This window comes from Silene latifolia, chromosome 3 (assembly GCF_048544455.1).
Source record: "Silene latifolia isolate original U9 population chromosome 3, ASM4854445v1, whole genome shotgun sequence".
Classification (NCBI taxonomy): domain Eukaryota; kingdom Viridiplantae; phylum Streptophyta; class Magnoliopsida; order Caryophyllales; family Caryophyllaceae; genus Silene; species Silene latifolia.
Genome location: NC_133528.1, coordinates 39,787,115 through 39,809,537, shown reverse-complemented (window position 1 = coordinate 39,809,537; position 22,423 = coordinate 39,787,115). Strand labels below are relative to the sequence as shown.

Below are 22,423 nucleotides of genomic sequence, written 5' to 3'. Positions count from 1 at the left end.
GTTTTAAGACTAAAACGAACAAATGAAGAGTGAATCTTCATGAATTCAATTTTGCTTCTCAAAGCAAAGACTCATTGAATTAAGTGGGAGCATTCTCTTAAACCGTTAAGATGAGGACGAGGTTCAAGAAGTAAAGATTATAATGGAATTGATACAAGGTAATGTTAAAGGTAAAGTTGTTGAGAATGACGATACTAAACCTATCAAACCCGACCGATAAAGTTTCCATTGTCTTAAATGTTAGACACGAGAAAGGAAACTACCCCAAATTATTGAAGAATCAACAAGTTAGTTGTGGGACATCTAATTGAACCTTCTTCTTTAAATGTTTATTTGATTAAACATAAATTTTGCTAGTATTACTCCGTCAATATTAGAAACCGGTGGTGGTTTTCATCATTATGTTTGATACATAGGATGATTAGAATATGACGACTAGGAACAATGAAGTCGAGAGATAGAGTAATCGTGTACTCAATCTAGTTTTTGGATTTAAAGTTGTACTTAATTATGACTGTTAAGTGCATTAACTCTAAATAAGAATATAAACTTGTTAAGATACAAAAGAGGTTTTCACTTTTGTGACCCTATACACCATGATTTGATGTATGGCTAGCCCATCATCAAGGTGATTATATTCTAAACCAAACTAGAATGATATATCATGAAGATGATGTAAGACTCAAATTGGTAACCCAAGATTAAACCTTAAATTTTGGAATGATGAACGCAAAGAGTTATCGAGTACTCTTGAAACCATTAGATTGTTAATGGTATATGCGTATCTTGTATTCAAAGCAAGATGTCTCGGGCTTTTTGGTTGAAAAGGAGATCGAGGTTGTAAATCATCGATCCAAAATAGGTTGATCATTTTCTTTTACCAACGATTTAAGTTGACGCTAGTATGTTCACTTAATAAGGTAAATAGAGAAATCTTTGAAGAATTTCAAAGAGTTCAAGGAATCACGATTTAGTCGTGATGGGATTATCAAAGTGAAGACTTTGATATAAGCCAAAGGAAATGTGATATAGTATCACAAGTTAATCTCTCTTAGCACGCATTATGAAATAATGTGTGGATGGATAAGAGATCAAACGCTATTCGATATGGTTTGGACTTCAATCAAGTTACTTTGAGTTACTTGATCCTTTTGGGGATTTTATCATTTTTGTCTAAATTATTTTTCCACTAAATCGAATCATATGAGATATGAAATGGTAAGGGTACCATGGTTGTAAGTTTTCACAAGAAACAAATGCTCATTTTTCCCTTGCAATTATCACGAGCTCGACGGGTTTGCGGCTCATGAAGCTGTCTTTCTAAAATACAAGTTTATTTCTAGAAGACAGAGTGGGAGAAATTATTCAAGAGCCACAGAGAGAATGTTATGTCGCAAGAAACTGGTCTTTCTTGGCTACATGAGACGTTTTTGTGTAAGACATTGTTTCTTCAAAACCTAGGAGGTTAAATTCGTCACTTGTTAAAAATGATGAATTCATGCTACTTTTAAGAAAGCAAAGAGCTTTTAACTTACAAAAGAAATTGTTTGATTCAAGTTGATTACTTCTAGAAAGTAATGAACGTATGACTTACATAAGAGTGATTAAGTCACAACTCAATACAAGGCTTAGAGCCATGAGAATCCGAAATAAAAGGCTTGATTAGTGACAAAGGGTTTTGCACTAATAAAGAGATATTTCAAAGCAAGATTGGTTGCAAAGAGTTTTGCACTAATTGAAATGCTTAAGTATATTTGGATCTTCTTAGGGATTGTGTTTCAATATTATGAAATACATAGCGAATGAATCTAAAACCCACTTCTTCAATAGAAGGAATGTATTCAATACATATCATGAGTTTAGTAGATTCTTGCAATCCTAAGATAATGTGAAACTTAAGAGAGGGTCTTAAGTAGGACATCAATGAGTTAGAATCAACATTTTGATCATGTGATAAAATATTTCTCGATAAGTCGAGAAGTTGTGGTTATACATGAAGTTTAGTGGGAGTTACGGAAATTTTAATTAGTCCGATATGTGGATGACATATTGATCATTAGGAATGATTTAAGACTTTTGGAGTATTATAATACATCTTGAATATCCGGATTTATGAATATAAATCCACATGATATTAGAGTCAGTAAGAAGTCTTATGTTGATAAGATTCATGACTAGTTCAATTAAATTGAACATATTTGATTGATTTCATTTGCTTCCGCTGCCGAATCAATTAAAAAGAAATGATGTATAACACTTCATATGCTTTAAGTATGATGAATTGTTTTCAAAATCGAATTTAAGTAATCTTTACCAAGTGAGCTATAAAGATTACCCTTAAGTGCTTGCAGAAGCATTAAGGCTATGATGCAAAGTGTTTATGATGCAATATTGTGTAAGGGTGTTACACAAGTGACAATTGACAATTGAGATTGCGCATGGTTTCCGACAAAACCATAATCAAAACACATTAAGATGGTTAAGATACCATTGTGGCAATGTTTATTAAGAAGTAGATTTTCTAGAATCGTTCTAGGCAATAAAGAACAATGAGAGATATTTATAACGGAAATTGAGTACACTTGCGATCATGAGATGTGCAAGAAGGATGAGTCCCGCACACTTTCGTGAAAACAAAGTGGGAGCTATTCTAAGGATAAAAGGCCTATGTCTTGATTGGATCTCGACACGTACTCAGAAAGTTTTGTGATGCAAATGTATACATTACAAAGGAAAACGAGTATGTAGTGAGGTTGAGTAAGGTGCAAGAAATTGATAAAACCTACTAACCAAAGCATTCTCAAAGGCTAAACATGATGAGTCATGTCATTTCAATTGAATTGAAATGAACAACTACGTACAAGATCAAATTAGATTATAGAACATGAAATAGTAATCAGGCATTGACTATTCATGTGTGATAATCGCATTTGTCGTTCGAGTTTTATTTTTAAAACTCTTTTATTATACTTTGTTACATCCAAACGGGTTGTGGAGACAATTGAACCCCGTTAAAGTGAACACGGATTAACATTGTATTTGCCCATAGTTACTTGCATGAGGTGACGTCTCGAAGTGACTAGAGTGTGAGGCGATTGATGGCAAGTTCAAGTGCCATAGAGTCATGTGAGATGACTAGTCGATCACATAGGCAGACTGTTAGGAACATTTTGTCGGGCCTTATGACCGCTTATAGAGTTCTGGCAATTTATATATAGCCTGGTCGTGGTGAGAGCTACTATAGTATTCTAATGAGTCGATTCTTTTGACTAAAGACTATTCACCTAAGATGGCACAGTTTCAGATTAACTTTGATTTGTGTTACTACGACCTTCGTAAATGGGGTCAAATGGGCATATTTTGGGTTATGATGGCTGTGGCTAGTCAAAGGGAATGAGTGCGATAGGAATCTTGTGCCCCAAAACTTCTGATTTTACATCGAAAACTTCTAGGGTTTTGCCCCAAATTTCGATTTTGGTCACTTAGATTCTTGAGAGGATGCTAAGAAGGGTTCAATTGATACTAGCAAAACTTTACCAAGTGTAAATCTTGTGCCTTTTAATAGAAAAATCCGTCTTAAACTTCGTGTTAAAATTGAACAAACTGAAAATATCTCTTAATATGGTTTGAAATCCCGGAAAGACTCTTATTGAACTTGTCTTCTAGCAGCATGCCGAAGCCAGAGCACCACCCAAGAAGAGAACCAGGGCCAATACCGTAATTGAGCAAGGGAAATCCCTTGCGGAGCCACTTGTTCCTTCCGATGACAAGTATCCGACGGTAATTTTCGTTGACTTTGAACAGCGGGCTGCTTTTATAGAATTGATGGGTCATACTTTGAGACCAACTAGTTGTGTAGACCCAACGGTTTTGAAGGACTTGGGGATAGAATTGGATATAGTGCATATATTCGAGATTTTGGGAATGGAGGAGTTGTATCACCTCCGAAAGAAGTCCTAACCTTTCCTCACCTCGGAGTTTATGAGTTCCTTTAAGTATGATGTGTATGGGAAGACCGTTAGTTTCCGCCATTTGAACATCGACCATGCCTTAACCCTGGACGAGTTTGCTGAGCACATGGGTTTGGAAACTAAGAAAGAGGGGTACATTAGTGATGTGGCGACTGAGAGTGGGGCACCCCACAACCTACCTTGCCTCACCGGCCGACCCGCCCCTACCTCTAGTGTCATGTTGATTAATGACGTCCAGCATGTGTCCCTTCACATCTTTTTAAGGATGATTACTTGTTTGCTTTTTGGTCGGAATGACTACAGTGTATAACCAATGGACTTGACAGAAATGAAGTGAATCTGAAAAGAACTCAGACACAGCTTCCTTAATGCAATAAAGTTTATAAATTTGAATAAAATAGCAACTGACCTGCTAAATTCATGAAACTCGGTAACAAATCACTTCAATGAGTAAACTAACTCTGATTAAATTTTCAGGATTTTACAGACAATCTTAAGTATTTTAACAAATTGCTGAAGACTGAATTACAGATGAATTCTGACAGCTTAACACAGGACTGGTGTTTGGGATTGAACAAAGACCAAATGATATATTTATCAACTCCAATCCCACAGAGTTTTCACAGGGAAGCAAGTTAACAATTTGGACGACTTAATTTGGAAAATATCACAGGCAAGCACAGATAAAATCCAACTTAAAGCCAACAGCAAAGCTAAACAACCCACAGTCTGAGCACATGATTGAATATGCTTCACTAACATACTTTGTTCAAAATCTACAGTCTAAGCAAAAGATGTTAACAGGTCTGACTCTTAACTACAGACTAAGCACAAGTTAAAGAGATTCAAATTTGAGAGAATTCTCTGGTTTTTAATTCATCAAACGCTGCCTAAATGCATATGGGGTAGAGGTCCTTATATAAGCCTCTCCTTCGAGTTCTGTTACAAAGTAACCCTAGAAATCTCATTTAAGGGCCAAGATTAGTTCTTAATTAGGATACAAATAAAGTATTGTAAATATATTACAAATGATCATAAAATGATATCAAGGCAAACTGAAATAAACAAAAGAAATTGCGGGTGATAGTGACAAAGTTGTTTCCTTTGTCATTTGTTGTGCTTCTTTGGCTGGGAGTATAAGGACGAGTTGGTGTAGTTGAGGCCTTGACCTTACCTCTAGGTGATATCTGAATTATGGAAGGACAAGCAAAAAGGACCTTGGCAACAACTTTCCCTTTGTTTAGCCAGAAATGGCCATCTACTTTATGTTTTCTCATCCGTTCGCAACTTGTTTCAGTTTGAGTTTTTTCCGTGGTTTGCATTGTGAATTAGGCCTGGCTCCCTAGGACTTTTCTGAGCTTAGTTGTGTTGGGAAATGTGTCCTCAACAATAGTGCGATCACATGATTTAAATATCATTATTAAATCTCATTTCAAGAATACGGAAGGGATGATACATTACATATATATAGTCAACTGGTCCACACATATCGGTAATGATTGGTCAGGCTAGAGTTTGACATTACCGTCGTGCGACGGTGGTGATCAGTTGATCCCTTGAGGTCACACCTAAAGGACGATTCCCTTAATTGAAAAGGTTAATTAGTTGTATACCGATACAGATTAATTAATTCCTTAAAATTGAACAATTCGATTTGTGAGAAAGAGAATATTGATATCTTATTGTAATGGGATTAAATAAGATTTATTTTAGTAATAAAATGCTTTGTTGCTAAAATTATTTATTGTTTGAGAAACAATAAAGATAAGAATGAATGGTTAATTATAATTACAAGAAGTTGTGAATTATAACTGTATGACCCATTTTATTTAAGTGATCAAGCATCACTAGTCAATTTGTTGAATGTAATTTAATTAATTTATAAAATGATATTTATGTGATAAATATGCATTTAATTAATTAGTAACATGTATCATACTACATGTGACATATTGTGTGACAAATGACAAATTGACAAAAATAAAATGGTAGTCCATTTTATACATAATGGACCGAAAATAGTGGGTGTGTTAGTGGGTTTTGGTTGTTTTATTTTATTTGATAAAATAAACATCATGATGACTACTCTTGACTAGCCTTACAACCTACTCCACTTTCTTACACACCTATATTTTTGATAAGAGAAAAAGAAAAGCAATGATGCTCCTTTGGGCTAGAGTTGGGCGGCACACACACTCTTAATTGAGTAGTGTTGGTTGCTTTATTTTTCTTAAATACTACCATTCATAAAACATGCAAGATGTTCATGTAGAATTTCCTCTCTTCTCTCTCTTCCATCTTCATCAAAAAGGATGAGATTTTAATCTAAATTGTTCATATAAATTACTAAGATTACTAGAAGTAGTATATGAGTATTAGTAATAGATTTTAAGGTAAACTACAATACAAACATCTAGTACATGTTTATTTGTGGGATTAAGGGATTGTCTTGGGTGCTACTAATTGGAGGGCTTCTAATTTGAAGTCAAGAATGTTCATCCATTAATGGAAAGCTCAAGAACTAACAAGAAGGAGATCTTGTTAGTGCCCATTATGACCGAAATCTTTATGTCAAGAATGTTCATCCATTAATGGAAAGCTCAAGAACTAACAAGAAGGAGATCTTGTTAGTGCCCATTATGACCGAAATCTTTATGGTGAGAAAATGTTTTCTTATCTTATTTTATTAATGTTTGCATGCATAAAATCCACATTTAATTTTATGACAAATTAATTTTAACATATATGAGTATGTTAGTATGTATATAGATCTACATTTCCTTCAAGTTGAACAAGGTTTCAGCTGGCCATGGTGGCAGCTGGTGGTTGAGCTTGTACTAATATTTGTGACCTCACAAAATAGGTGTAATACCCCGTAACTTAATAATATTTATAAGAATATTTTATGTAATTCAAATAATTAATTATTGGCATTTATAATAATAATTGCAAATAAGACGCTAATTAAATAATAAAGTAAGCAAGTCGGGAATTGGACTTAGCTAGTAATAAGGCCTTGGGCCATGTGTTATACATAAGTGGGACGATTTTATTGGCCTAGTATAATAATAATAATAAGTATAATAATTAATGGTAAATCCTATAACAATTAGAATAAGACAATAGTTTCCTAATTGGCATCATAAACTCTCTAAACTTAGACTATAAATACTAAGATATCTGAAAAATAATTCATAAGAAGAGAAGAAGGAGATTTAAGAGAGGAAATTATGATAAGCTGTGCTACAGTCAGATGTACGTTGTTGAGGGAGTTTGTACTCTGGGGTGATGGTAATATGTACGTTGTGATGGAGGGGTACTATTACATAATGGCGGTACATTGATAAGGGAGGGGTACCAAAGTAATGTGAGCACGTTATTAAGGGAGGTGTGCTAAGTCATGAAAAGGAGCACGTTGTCAAGAGAGTAGTGCAATGTGAATGGAATTGGATTGTCTATCGTATGTTCTTGTTGTTAGTATTTATTCCTACTCAACCTCGTGGTTGAGTGTGTATTCGTGAACACATGTGATGGACCATAATGGGGAGCAGATTTGACAGGTACTAAAGATTAGCTGACTTGGGAGCTTATGGGAATGCGTGAGAACTTGACCAGTCTACCTAGAAGTCTAGACCACATAGATTATTTAATCACTTATTTAATTCCGCTGCGAGTTGTACTTTAATTTATATTAACTTTTAGTTGGTTAAATTGTAATAAACATGTAATCGCTAAAGTTTTATTTAAAGTACTTTGGTGAAGTTGGACTTTGTTATTTACTACCTCGGGAAACCGAGATGGTAACAGTCCTATTTATCTAGGAATGTCTTGCTAAAGGCTCTTAGATAAATGGGGGTGTTATAAAGTGGTATCAGAGCAATAGGATCCTCAGGCCTAACCAATGAACAATCATGAACGTAGGATGTGTCTAAATAAACGAACACGGGTAGAAACTGTTAGGAGCCCACTTAAGACTTGGGATGAGTTAGGGGCCCCCTCACACCAAAATTCTGGCCCTTTTAATTTTGAACCGGTTACCTTGAGGGATGTTATAGTGTGGGGTAATTTAAAATGAATATTTTTTATTTTGTCTTAGGAGTTTTGGTTGCCCTGTTTGAATATTGTTTTCATTGATGATTGTGGTTACGGGGACGTAACCTTGCTTTTAAGGAAAGTGAAAAGTGCTATTTTATGGATTGGTATAAGCATGTGGATATGAGAAGAGTATGTTGGAATGTATTTGGGAGGCGTAATTATGATTAACATGTGAAGTATTACGAAAAATGCGTGGAATTGTGAAGAATGTGATTTGGTTGATTTCTCTAAGTTTTACCCTTGATTGCTTTGGCTGCCATTTACTTCCTGTTTTATTTCTTTGCACGAAAGTTTTATGTGAGATAGCCTTGTGAGTTAGCATTCATATGCCTCTGGTTTCATGCTTAAATAATATACGATTTAAGAGAAATAAATATTTAAGTGGACAGTAGTCAGAATACTTCTGTACAGTTATGTTTTCGTCCCATGTTTTTGTAAAAATTGCCATTTAAAAGTTAATTATTGTTTAGGTATGATTCCAACTCCACTGTTTAAAATATTCGTATATGTTTTCAAATTGATAAGCCACATTTTTTTTTGGTAGAAAGGTAAACTTATATTAATAAAGTTAACCAAAGATACAATCGTTCAAGCACAACATGCTAACAAAGCCCACTTCAACATTACAACTCTTCAACCTACTTGCAAAGCATAAGCAATAAAAATAGTAGGAGCACAACAAAAATAACATCTACACTGAGGGAAGCAACCTGCCTTGAAGCAGTGATGCAACCACAGTTTCAGGACGTAGCAGATAACCTTCAAGTCTGCACTTATTCCTGCACCACCAAATAGAGTAGATTAAGGCCAATAGATGTGCAGCTATCGAATTTCTCAGACTCTGGGACTGGAACTTCATACTAAGCCACCAAGCAGTCCAGCTGTGTCTAGGGAGATGGCATCCCAGACTTTGGGACAGCAACTGAAGGCATATCTGACTGAACGTGCAGTTGAAGAAGAGGTGAGAGTGACACTCAGGAGCAGCACCACACAGAATGCATATGTCATCCAAAATGATCCCCGTTTTCTTCAACCTATCCCTTGTAAGCAAACGCTCATGCATCACAAGCCATCCTATGAAGCTATGCTTAGGAATAGCTTCCTTGACCCATACAAAATGATCCCAGTTCACTTTCACCATGGGAGGGCTCAACCAATTATACCCACTGGCAATGGAATAATCCTGTTGAGGTTGCAGCCACCACACACCCACATAACCAGCCATCATAAGATCTCTGATCTTGCACAGCTTCCTCCAAGCCCAACTACCATTTTGTTTAGGATAATATTTTGATATTTAATAGTGATTTTTACAAGTTGACCTATATTTTTAACAAGTTGCTGTTAAATTTCTATTTCGACCAAATAAGTTGTAAAATTCATTATAAATTGACCTTATGAGCTTTGGATGTGATTCTTTCTCTTATGAATTGTTAACTCTCTTTATTTTCTAAAAAGTATAAGTTCTGAAGAAGTAATTATGTTATTATTTATTAATGATTTTTAAAAGTTGTAACATGCTTTTCTTATCCTTGAAAATGTAATTTTATGCCAAAGTTTTTAAAAAAAATTGTTTCTCATCATCTGCACCTTGATATTTTGATGATGTAAATTATGTGAACTAGAATAACATGTCTAGTGATATGCGGAATGTGTTGTCCTAAGCCTATATATTTACTTTAATTGCATCCATGTTTAAGTAAGACCTCGTTAGTAAGAAATAACGCGCAAGTAATAAAAATTAATTCAAAAGTAGTTGTTATTCATTTATCCATCAATTGATGTTGTGTGAAAGATAATAGTTGTCTTATGTTACAATGTGTATTACATGTTCTAGAGAGGTTACAATAACTTATTTGTTTATTCCTGTTGTTTGATATCTTGAACTTCGAAGTCGAAGTTAATTTTATGGGGATAGAATGTGATACTACAAATGTTTTAAATTATTGTTGTGACACTTTTTGATAAGCTAAGTTGGCGTAGTTGATAATAGTAAAATGGATAATTGTCTTATCACAAGTTGGAATGATACTCAGTTGTGTGGATGTTTATAGATGTTTTTTTTTGGGGAAAGGTTAAGTATATTAATCATCAAGAGGACAAAAGAATTATGCAGTTTTACAAGCTGACTTATAGGGATGTACAAAAGAATAGGGAAACAAAAAGATTATACAAACACACTAGAGAAGCTGAAACCATGCTCGATCCCTGACCAGTAAAGCACTGTCATTCATCTTCAGGAAACGAGCTTTTACATCAGCGAGGATGTGCTTGACAATCATCTTAGGACTTCTCACAACTTGCTCCTTCCAAGCCTCATTGCGAACTCTCCACAACCAGTATAGTAAAGAAACATGACAAGATCCAACATACTTCCTTTGCAATTTAGTGACTCTTCCAGATGAATACCAAGTCACCAAATCATTGAGCCTGCAAGTAATCTGAAGTTGATGTTGCAACAAATTCACACAAGCTTTAGCATAACTACACTCATATAGCAAGTGAGAATGACTTTCTGATTGAAGCTGGCAAACTGGACAAAGAGTATCAGTCAGCAGGTTCATTCTGAAAAGCCTATCTCTAGTAGGCAGTCTTTCGTGCATAAACTCCCAAAAAATGAAAGAACATTTTGGAATATTGAGAGAATTCCAGCATAAAAACCTCGAAGGAACCTTAGCCTGAGCCTCTCTCAACCATTCATACCCATCTACAACATTATACTAAATGTCCTTACCCATCCATTTATGACCAACATAGGCTTGCTTAAAGATGTTCATAATATGAGTAATCTTTTTCCATGACCAACTGCAGTCTACAGGAGTCATGTTTATAGATGTTGTTATAGTTGTTATGGGCGAACTTCGGGACGAAGTTCATTTTAATGGGGGAAGACTGTAATACCCAGTAATTTAATAATATTTATAAGAATAATTTATGTAATTCAAATGATTAATTAATAACATTTATAATAATAATTGCGAATAAGACGTTAATTAAATAATAAAATAAGTGTAACACCCCACATACCAAGGTGCCTTACCAGGACCACCCTAGCATGAGAGACTGTTACAATCTCGGTTTCCCGAGGCTAGTAGATCCAAAGTAACCATCCTAAAACATTTATTAAAATATATATAAGTTATAGTTACATAGTTCCAAAACCAAATCAAAACAAGTGTTTACTAATCTCAACAAATGAAAGCTAAACAACTAAACTCGTAACAGCGGAAGCTAGACTCGAAGTGATGACTCCTCATCTCGTTCCCATAACTAAAGACCATCATCACATGTCACAATCTGCTCACCATCCCCGAATGGATCACCACAGATTTTACAAAACAACAACGGGGTCAGTTCACTGCATAATCAAAATAAGACAAGTACGATAAAGATAAGTAGTTGTTCCACAATCCATCTCCAACTCCCAATCACATCTCGTAACTGACTACACACTAAAGTGTGTAGCCCTGCCAGTGGGGGACCGCAGCCTTGCCCACCAAATCCCCGCTCATCAACGAGCGATAACCATGTTTATTAATGTGCACATCCCCTCATGTGGCGGGTTCCACAGAGGGCGAAACTAGGGCGTGAAGCCACTCCCGCAAGTGACTCCACTCAGCCAAGGATGCGCCTCGCGAACATCACCAACAACCGTCATCACACCAACACCAAACTCCAATCCAACAACAGTAGATAATCACAATATGAATCATACCAACAATTGCCACATAATCTTAAATCAATTAAACAGTAAACCGAGTAGGGAAACCCTACCTTTTCGCAATCCAAGCACACACAAGCAATCAACAACAATTCTCCATGAAACCGTCACCTACACACAATACATATACAATCACTATAAACCATTCCCCCAAATTAACCCAAATTAATAATTAGGGCAAAACCCTAAAAGACAACCTATTAACTGATTACAAAGCACTAGAGACTTACCAAAGAAATCGACGCAAGAGAGAAATGAACAAGGACTCACGAACCATCAACGATCTTAGGAGAAATTAGAAAGGATTAGAGTTACGTAGAATGTTTTAGGTTTTGTCAAACGTAAAAAGTGAAACAGTAAATCTTAATTTATAACTCTAATCATCTCTAATCAAACCGCGGAAACAATCTCTGTCAGACCGGATACTCGGTCGAGTATATAGTATACTCGGCCGAGTATCCCCTACTCAGTCGAGTATTCCCATACTCGGCCGAGTATTCCTGGACAGTAGCCTGACCAGAAATACACGACGCACTTACTCGACCGAGTAAGCCATATTCGGCCGAGTAAGCCATATTCGGCCGAGTAAGAGACTTAGAAAAACCGTAGTATTACAATAAGGCCTTGGGCCGTGTGTTATACATAAGTGGACCAATTTTATTGGCCTAGTACGAGTAGTTGTCGGGATTTGTATCGCGATTTAATAATAATATTAACGGATATTTCCCATGGTACCCTCGAACTTTGGCAGATTACACATGGTACCCCTCATTTTAAGTTTCTACACATGGTACCCCTGTGTTTACCTTTTTCTTTCCCAAAATGCCCTTTACCAAACTTCCGTCATCACTCCGTTAGTCCTCTTACTAATGACCCTTTATTTTTGTTATTTAAACACTAATAATACATAAAATCCTTATTAATCATCACATTCTCCAATCATCATCCCAAAAAGCTTCCACTTTCACCCACCACCATCATAATCTTCGATCACCACTGCCCACACCAACGACAACGCCCTTTCTCCACCAGCTCTACCGACGGCCACCAATCGTTGTCGACACCGGAGCTTCGGCAGAGGTCATGCGCGCATACTGTGTTCTACCCAACACCATACGAGCCACCATCATCCTCTTACTTTTCTCCCACTATCATAATCATCCCTCCACCTCCCCCAAAAAAACAATAGGATGTCATCAAACCCCTCTTAATTGCAAACATCAACTTTATAATCAGACGGCAACAATGGCGTCTTGAAGAGTCGACGGTGACGATGATGGTGGGAGATGATCAGAGGGATTGAAGGAAGAAATGTCGGATTCTTTGCGAAGTGCGATTTGGAGTCGATTAATAAGGTCCGGTGATACCTCACACTTCACCATTGATGAATGTTGATTGAAGATGATTGTAATTGATTTGGGGATTTAGGGTTGATAAGGGTGGTGGTTTTTATGGTGGCTGCTTTTATTTGTTTAACGGATTGGTGGGAGGGAAAGAGGAAACAGACGACACTGGTGGGTTGTGGACTGGTTTGGCAATGTCGACATGGTGGCGTTAGTGTGGTGGTGGCATCGGCGTGGTGGTGCCGGCAGTGAGGAAGAAGTTGATGATAATGGGTGATTTTGGGAATTAGATATTAAAGTTAGTTTAGTGTATAATATGAGGGATTAGTGTATTAAATAACAAAAAAATGGGTCATTGGTCAAATAAGTAACGGAGTGATGACGGAAGTTTGGTAAAGGGTATTTTAGGAAGGAAAAAGGTAAACACATGGGTACCATATGTAGAAACTTAAAATAAGGGGTACCATGTGTAGTACGACAAAGTTCGAGGGTACCATGGGAAAAAACCGTAATATTAATGATAAGTATAATAATTAATGGTAAATCCTATAACAAATAGAATAAGGCAATAGTTTCCTAATTGGCATCATAAACTCTCTAAACCTAGACTATAAATACTAAGATATCTGAAAAATAATTCATAAGAAGAGAAGAAGGAGATTTAAGAGACGGAAAAAGCAATTAGCGATAAAAGCTAAAGATCGTCGTAATTTATGTTTATATCGTCTTAATCAATTAAGTTGTCATATGAGTACGGTATAGACCACCATGAACCGCGAAGTTGACCTTAGTAGCTACCTTTGACCGTCGTGATTCTATTAAGACCGACCTTGACCATTGTTGACCACCGTGGGTGGCGGAATTGGCGTCTAAAGGGGGGTTGTCGTGAGCCTTTAAGACGGAGTTTGTACCTTGTGTGATTGTCGACTTGACCTGGGACTTGGGTGGTTGTTATTTTTGGCGGTGGGCGGTCCTAGTGGTGGTGTCTAGGTGGTTGCAGGTGGTGGTTGGTATGGTGGCTGACGGGTGTGGTGGTTGTTTGAGTGTTTGTGTATTATACGGGTTGTGTGTTGTGTCTGGTTAGTTGTGGGTTGTCGTGGGAGGTTGTGGCAGGTAGTGGGACCACCGTGGGTTAAAGGAGACCACGGTGGTGGCCACTGGTTGTTGTGAGGTGGTGTAAGGGGTGAGTGTCTGTGTTGTTTGGTTGTGTCGAGTTTTGAGGGGGTTGTTTAGGGCGTCGGGTTGTGAGGTGTTGGTGGCAGTGTGGCCAGTGTTTAGGGTGTGCTTGGGGACGTCGGGTTGCAGGTAGGAGGTAGTTGGGTTGGGTGGTGGCCGTGGTGGCTTGTGGTGATGGGATGAAGGGAGTTTATGGGGCGTGTTGGGCACGGTTTTGAAACCGTGTATATGGGGGGGGTGTTGTTGGGTATTTTTTGACGGTTTTACATTGAGTTGTTCGGGTTTATAATAATCGGGTTTTTGATACCGTAGTACTCTCTTAATAATAATAAATAATTAATTTAAATAATAAATAATAATTAGAATGTAATAAATAATAATTGAATGAATTATAATATTTATGTTAGGTGACGATTTGTGAAGAAATTATAATCAGGTTCGGTTGCTTTAATTATTTGGATCGCTTGAGCTTCTTATTTGGAATTGCTTGCCAGGTGGGGATAAATCCTACTCAACACTTGTTTGTTAATGTTCGGTATGATGGATGATTTATATTGAAGTGGAATTGATCATATGTTGATAAGTGAATTGCTCATATGCTGATATTGTTGTATTTGTTGGAAGGGAGAAATTATATTACATTGTGTTGGTTGTTATTAATAATTGTGATGAGGTAAATTAATTGTTATCGTTGATTGTGAATGTGGAAATTGTGATAAGCCGTGCTACAGTCAGATGTACGTTATTAAGGGAGTTTGTACTCTGGGGTGATGGTAATATGTACGTTGTGAGGGAGGGGTACTATTACATAATGGTGGTACGTTGTTAAGGGAGGGGTACCAAAGTAATGTGAGCACGTTGTTAAGCGAGGTGTGCTAAGTCATGAAAAGGAGCACGTTGATACTCGGTCGAGTATATAGTATACTCGGCCGAGTATCCCCTACTCGGTCGAGGATTCCCATACTCAGCCGAGTATTCCTGGACAGTAGCCTGACCAGAAATACACGACGCACTTACTCGGCCGAGTAAGCCATATTCGGCCGAGTAACAGACTTAGAAAAACCGTAGTATTACAGTCTTCCCTCCTTAAAAAGAACTTCGTCCCCGAAGTTCCAACCGAACTATAAAACATGAACACCTAACACTAACTCCACCAACCATGCTTACTGCCACAACACGGCTTACGATGTCGTCTCAACTACAGCATAGCCTCTCGATACTAACTCCATAATACTATCGAATACCCACAACATAAGTGTTTCCAACTCTGTCTTACTTCCATAACGCTCACTAGAAAACTCAATACCAAGACAATCCACCAAACAAGATCAACACCAAGATGGAATGTTACATTCTACTACCCTTAAAACAGAACTTCAGCCTCGAAGTTTTACTCATACACATAAACATCATCACCCAATCCATCAACACTATCGAAGTTTACTCACACTCATAAGCACCATACTCACTGCCATTACCCGTAATAAAATAAACCACATCACAAATCCATCCTTTATTCTACACTAACTCTCAAACTTCCAATTACTACAATATGTACAACCATCAAACTCTCTTTCTCGCATCCTACTCCTCTTAAGATAAATGTTACGTCCTCGTAACTCACTAATACTATATCCATATCTATATCTTCTCATTATCCTCATCACCACCGCATGTCAACGATATCCGCCTATAGCCTTAACACCTACCTATATCCATTCCTTTATCCAATATTCTCTTACTCTAATTGTTCTCATACCTCAATTCATTCAGCATACCACCTAACCTAAACCACAAAGTCCTTAGCATAACCATTACCGCAAACGACATACTTCTTTATACCTGCACTTATCCCCCCAATCATAACTCGTGATCCACAATTGTTACACACACTCACACTAGATCCTCAAGTTCTCCTGTTTATTACCGTAAGACTCATCCATCACTTAACATAACAGTAGGTCCCAATAAAGATTACGAACCACTTGCCGCTTCCAGCTCAGCGCACACACATTCCAGAAAACTCTTGCCACAACTATGTCAACAAATGCCTCATCTACAACAAGATCGAAAGTACCCTACAACTTCTCACCAATGTGTCCTATAACCAGAATATCACTATACCATGACAACAACGGAAACATACGCAACTTCCTTCCATATCATACTCTACCCTCACTCCCAAGCCGAAACTGATAAGAAACATTAATAAACAAATCAACACCCTATATGCCCAGACCGACACTGACATGAAACAACAGTAAACAAACAACAATCTATATAACTGATATATACTTTCGAAAGTTCATCTCATCCGTATCCCACCTAGTCCACCATGACTGATGACGGCATTGCAACACCGCCACCAACAGCCGCACCGCAGCGCGAAAATACTCGTATCACAACACGAAGTACCGTGCCTGGATCGCCACCTCAGGCACAACAACCACATCGATAATCATCGTAACTTATTCAATTCCATAAACATTGACTCAATACAACTTCCTTGACAAGAAAACTCCCTTAAGACTGCTTTTCTAAATCACAACACAACATATAACACGGAATAAATAGATACTAACCTTATGAATCTTATCCATACTATTACTCATGAGGCCGGAACCGCACACTATCATTTACAGATATTATACATACACATACAAGTATAACTAGCCATTCCAGATCACCCAAATTACCACTCTTGGAATACCATCCTATTAGGTTATCGTACACAACATATGACACGGAACACTCATATAACGACTTATAACCATCACACCATACCATTACTCGTGAGGTCAGAACCTCACACAAACATTTACACACATCATAGACCCATAATAGAATCTGACTAGCCAATCCTGATCACGCAAGTTACCACTTGACAATGGATATCTCCCACCTGAGCTTAACTCAGATGCCCTTCATAACATATCTTCCCATCCACACAATTATCACCACCCGACAAACGTAACCATATCATAAGTACCCAACTACTAGAAAACACCTCCTATATCCACATCTTATATGAAAGGATTCAATAACCTTCTAATTAAACTCATTTAATTGATGATCTACATTACTCATTGATTTAGTCATTAGATCTAGTGCATGCTTAACAAAATTAACAAGGTTAGGAGAAAACGATTTTCTTACAATGGTGAGATAGATTTAAAGGCACTAGATTTGGACTCCTTCCAAATCTAGATCTTGTGCTAAATAAGATATTAGGATGATCCTCCAACAAGATCCCAAAGTAGAGATCTTCCTCTTGATTGCACTATGACTATCTCTCAATACTAATATTATTACTAACTAGATAATAATATTAGTTACCTTAAATAAATCTAATATTGATACTATTACTACCTTAGTAATCTTATTTTAGATATTATATTTTTGAAAAATTTTATGTACTAAAACTATTTTAGAGAGTTAGAGAGACGCCTAAGAGAAGGTGTTGTGTAAGAATGAATGAATAATAATAAGAAAAACAATTTCTTATTGTTTAATAAGGGGGCCGGGTAGGAGGGAGTAAAATACCCAATGCATGTTCTTTACTTTACACACATCTTTTATCAATGTGTTTAGGCATGCATGTCTAGTATGTAGGTTATGATGGTGTCTAGTTTTACAATTAAAATAAACACCCCACTAACCCTAATACCCCTTATTTCGGTCCATTACATAAAATGGAATTCGATTTTATTTTGTCAAATGTCTATATGTCACATAACATGTCACATATGGTATGTAGTATGTAATTAATCAAATTAATACATACTTAATAATTAAATATCCCTTATTTAAATTAATTAAATTTCATTTAACAAAATATCTAGTAATTCTTAATTACTCGTGTATAAAATTGGTCAAGTTAATATAATTCACAACACTTTGTAATTATAATTAACTAATCATTCTTATCTCAATTGTTTCATAAACAATAATCAATTTTAGTAATAAAACATTTTAATTACTAAAATGAATCTTAGTTAATCAAATTACAATAAGATATATATATTCTCACTCACTATCATAAATTGTTCAATTTTAAGGAATTAATTATCTTGTATCAATATACAATTAATTAATTTATCTATTAAGGGAATTGTCCTTTGGGTGTGACCTTAAGGGATCAACTGATCACCACCGTCAAACGACAGTAATGTCAAACTCTAGTCAGCCAATAATTACCGATTAATATTGATCAGTTGACATATATAAATGAATCATCCCTTACGTATTCTTATCATGAGTTTCAATAATGTGATTGCACCATTGTTGAGGACACATACTCCAAAAATCTCCCACTTGTCCTAGACAAGTGTGCGTCACCCATTCTCTTATCCTATTACAATCTCCTACTTAATGCAAGGTGTCTTGCAGGTCGTACTTGCATGTGATCATATCAAGAGTGGTTTCCTCGATCCGGAGAGTAACTGTTTGACCGGAATTATCTACCGTAGATACTTTCCGAGCGTGGCCACGTATTTCCAGTTCACTACTCTTCGAGTGGCCTTGGGATTTCAAATAACCCTGACAAGGGGTGGACAATTCCTATCACACTATTCCCTTCGTACACCCACAGTTCATCATGACCCAAAAGATGCACACTCACCCCTTTTGACAGAATGGCTTGGGGCAAAAATGAAAGTCAATCAGAAACCGTGCCGACTTGGGCGAACAGTCTCTAGTCAAAGAATCGACTCAAAAGAATAGTATAGTAGCTCTTGCCACGACTAGGCAATATAAAATTGCCAGAACTCTATAAGCGGTCACAGCCCGACAGAGTGTCCCATACAGTCTGCCTATGTGATCGATTAGTCATCCCTTATGACCCTATGGCACTTGAACCTGTCATCAATCGACTCACACTCTAGTCACTAGGAGACGTCACCTCATATAAGTGACTAGGGACCAATACTATGTTAATCTAGTTCACATGAATAGGGTTCAATATTGTCTCGACAACCTATTTGGAAAACAAAGTATTATAAGAAAAAAGGTTTTGAATAAAACTCAAACGATGAGTGCATTATCACATATGTAAAATTGATACAATATCAATTACTACATAATCTATAATTCATTTTTTTAATCTTGTATATAGTGGATCATCTCAATTCAATTGAAATGGCATGACACATCATGCTAAGCTTATGAGAAGGCCTTGATTAGTATGTCTTAGCAACACTTTGCACTTTACTAACCTTACTATATGCTTTTTCCCTTTGTTATGTATAATTTTTATTATAAAACTTTTGAGTACATGTCTAGATCTAATCTAGACATAGGCTCTCTTGCCTTAGAATAGCTCCCACTGTCCTCACAGTGAGTAGGGATAGGACCTTCGGTTATTGGAACGAACTGCCACAGTTCCTCCAATTCACAAAACTGAATCCTAACATCATCCCTTCCTTCTTGCATATCTCATTATTGCAAGTGTACTCAATTTCCGTTGTGTATATCTCATTGTTCAACTGCCTAGAACGTTTCTAGCAGATATCCTCCTTAAATAATATAGCCAAGATGGTTCTCTAACCATCCTTATGTCTTTAGAATATGGTTTTTTGTGTAACTCCTTGCACATAAATCCATCTCATTTCTAAATGCTTAGCTTCATATCTTTAGTACTTCCTGAGTACTAACTAATGAACTATGTGGCTATATAGAGACTTCTCTCAAATATTCGATTTGTAACATCTCGTCATACTCCAAGTATACGAGGTTTAAGAATGGTAATATATCTTAGCGTAATGAATTAATCCCGCAGCGGAAGCAAATGGATTCAATTTCTTCATGTTCAATACTTTTGAACTTGTCAAGATTCTTATTAACATAAGAATATTAACTTTATGCTAATATCCATCGAACTGGATATCTTAGAGATGTATTATTCTTCGCCTAATTCTTTCATCACTCACAGTGATCAATATGTCATTCACATATAAGACTAATAATACCACCCTACTCCCACTAAACTTTATATATAAACAAAACTACTCGACAAATCGAGAAAAAGTTTATTACATGACAGAAACATACCATTCAACTCCTTGATTTTTACTTAAGATTTCTTCTTAAGTTTGTATCCGACCTTAGGATAGTTGTGATTTACAAAACTCATGCAAGATGATTTTAAAATCCAACAGTCAAATAGTATTATTAAATCCGAATTTAACGAAGCGAAAGGGTAAGAGGTGTCTACTACACCACCTCCATTTGTATGATACTCTTTCTTTTCCTTTCTCTCATGTATAGTTACATTGCATTTTAAATAATCTTGCATTTAGTTTACACCTCACTTGCATTTGTATTATATTTCATATCGCATTTATATTAGTATAGTATGTATTGTAATATATCTCATATGATTTATGTAGTTAGTTACATATAGACTAGAATTCATACATAGTCACTGATGACCAAACCTATTCCTTTCTACACTAGAAATAGTGCTTAAATCGGTTTGGGGAGGTTTGATCATAAGTGACCATAGTTTAATAGAAAACATGCATCATCCAGTGTAGTTTAGATTGCATTAATTTGTTATATATGTCATATAGAATTGCATTTAGTTAGAGCATGCATGCATTCATTCATATCATATCATTGCATTTGTATTTCATTTCCATAAAATCAAAAATCCAAAAACATGTATTTCTTTTTCATTCCTACTCCTACATGTACATTGAGGACAATGTCCAAAATAAAGTGGGGGATGGGAATTCATATTCCAAAATGCATAAAAATTGAAAAATTTCGAAAAATCCCAAAAATATGTTCTTTAATTCCATTAAAACAAAATCCATAAAAATTTGAAAATTTCAAAAAGCAAAAACATGTTCTTTAATTTAGTAGTGTAGAATTGTATATACTTGTGTTTTTGTTCTCTTCTCACATAGATACAACACTACATTTGAGGCATTGTCAAGGGAAAATGAAGACCGCTTGGTATGATCGCTCTAATCTCTATTTCCCTTCCATTTCTCTTCGTTATTCATATGAGGAGGATGGGCTTACATGTCAAGGAGGATGTGGTGTATTTTATTGTTGCGGTTTGTGTATCTATGTGTTGTTAGGAGTTTGCATCTAGATTATGTGGCATAATAGTTGATAGAAGCATATGCATTAGGGTTTTATTTATGTTAGTTGCATCATGACATGTAGTTGCATGGTTAGAAATTTTTGTGAAAATGCCTATTTGGGAAGCTTGACAAGTGTATATAAGGCCCTTGTAGATAATTTTTCTCCTTGAGACTTTGTTTGCTAGAATACCCTCAAGACACCCTAGGATGTGTCATACTAGTATCTTTTGACCCGTAGACTAAGTCCTAGTCAAGAGTACCTTGTGGTGTGATAACTCCTTGGCTACCATTTATTCCAAGGTGACCTTTGAAGCCATGCAACCGTTCTTACACTTCTATCATCATATTTTGTCAACAAAAAGGGAATGGGCACAAAAACATCAATTTGAGTTCAAGTATCAAAATGAAAAATCAAAAAGTTTGCAAATTGCATCAATGAAAAGAGGAGCAAAAATAGACTCCTAAGCTTTAATAAAAGTACCCTTGTTACAAATGAGGTTACTTTGAAAAATGTTCAAAAATGCAAAAATTGAAATATTGCCAAGTATCAAATTGCCAAACATTCAAAAATGGCAAGAAATGTTCTCAAATGTCAAAATGCCACAAGAAATTAGGGGGGAAAACAAATAAAAAAGCAAACTACAAATGTGAAACTCATACACTTTAAATCCCTTTTTATCCATTGATCTTATTTGTTGCATGGTGGAGAGGGGGCGACCCTTCTTCTTGTCTAGGCAAGAGGGGGAATTCCGCGATCCTACAGTGTTTCTAACACCATAGGGAGCCTACTCTTGACAAAAGCATTTAGCGATTGAGGACAAAAATACCCTAGTTTGACACAACTTGGAGGTGATTTGTTGGTATCCTCTTAGACTTAGTAGCTTGGAGAAATGATATCTACAATGGAGTGTGTACCCTTATATTACTTCCCTTGTAGATTATTTCCACCACTTAGATGAGGAAAGTGGCTATTCTTTTGTACATGCATTCATTACTTGTTTTGTGTGCTTAATGCTTGGATGTATC

The 22,423-nt window shown here is 36.3% G+C and overlaps 1 protein-coding gene across 1 annotated transcript; it reads right to left on the bottom strand.

The window, feature by feature from the left end:
- Positions 1-8,757: 8,757 nt before the first annotated feature.
- Positions 8,758-9,291, bottom strand: LOC141648972 (uncharacterized). Its single transcript, XM_074457677.1, has one exon. It carries the CDS (start codon positions 9,289-9,291, stop codon positions 8,758-8,760), a length of 534 nt encoding a protein of 177 aa, XP_074313778.1.
- Between the last annotated feature and the right edge of the window lie 13,132 nt (positions 9,292-22,423).

What these genes read in the sequence shown, in the direction of transcription:
- LOC141648972 (XM_074457677.1), bottom strand. Translation starts at nt 9,291, where the DNA reads ATGGCTGGTTATGTGGGTGTGTGGTGGCTGCAACCTCAACAGGATTAT.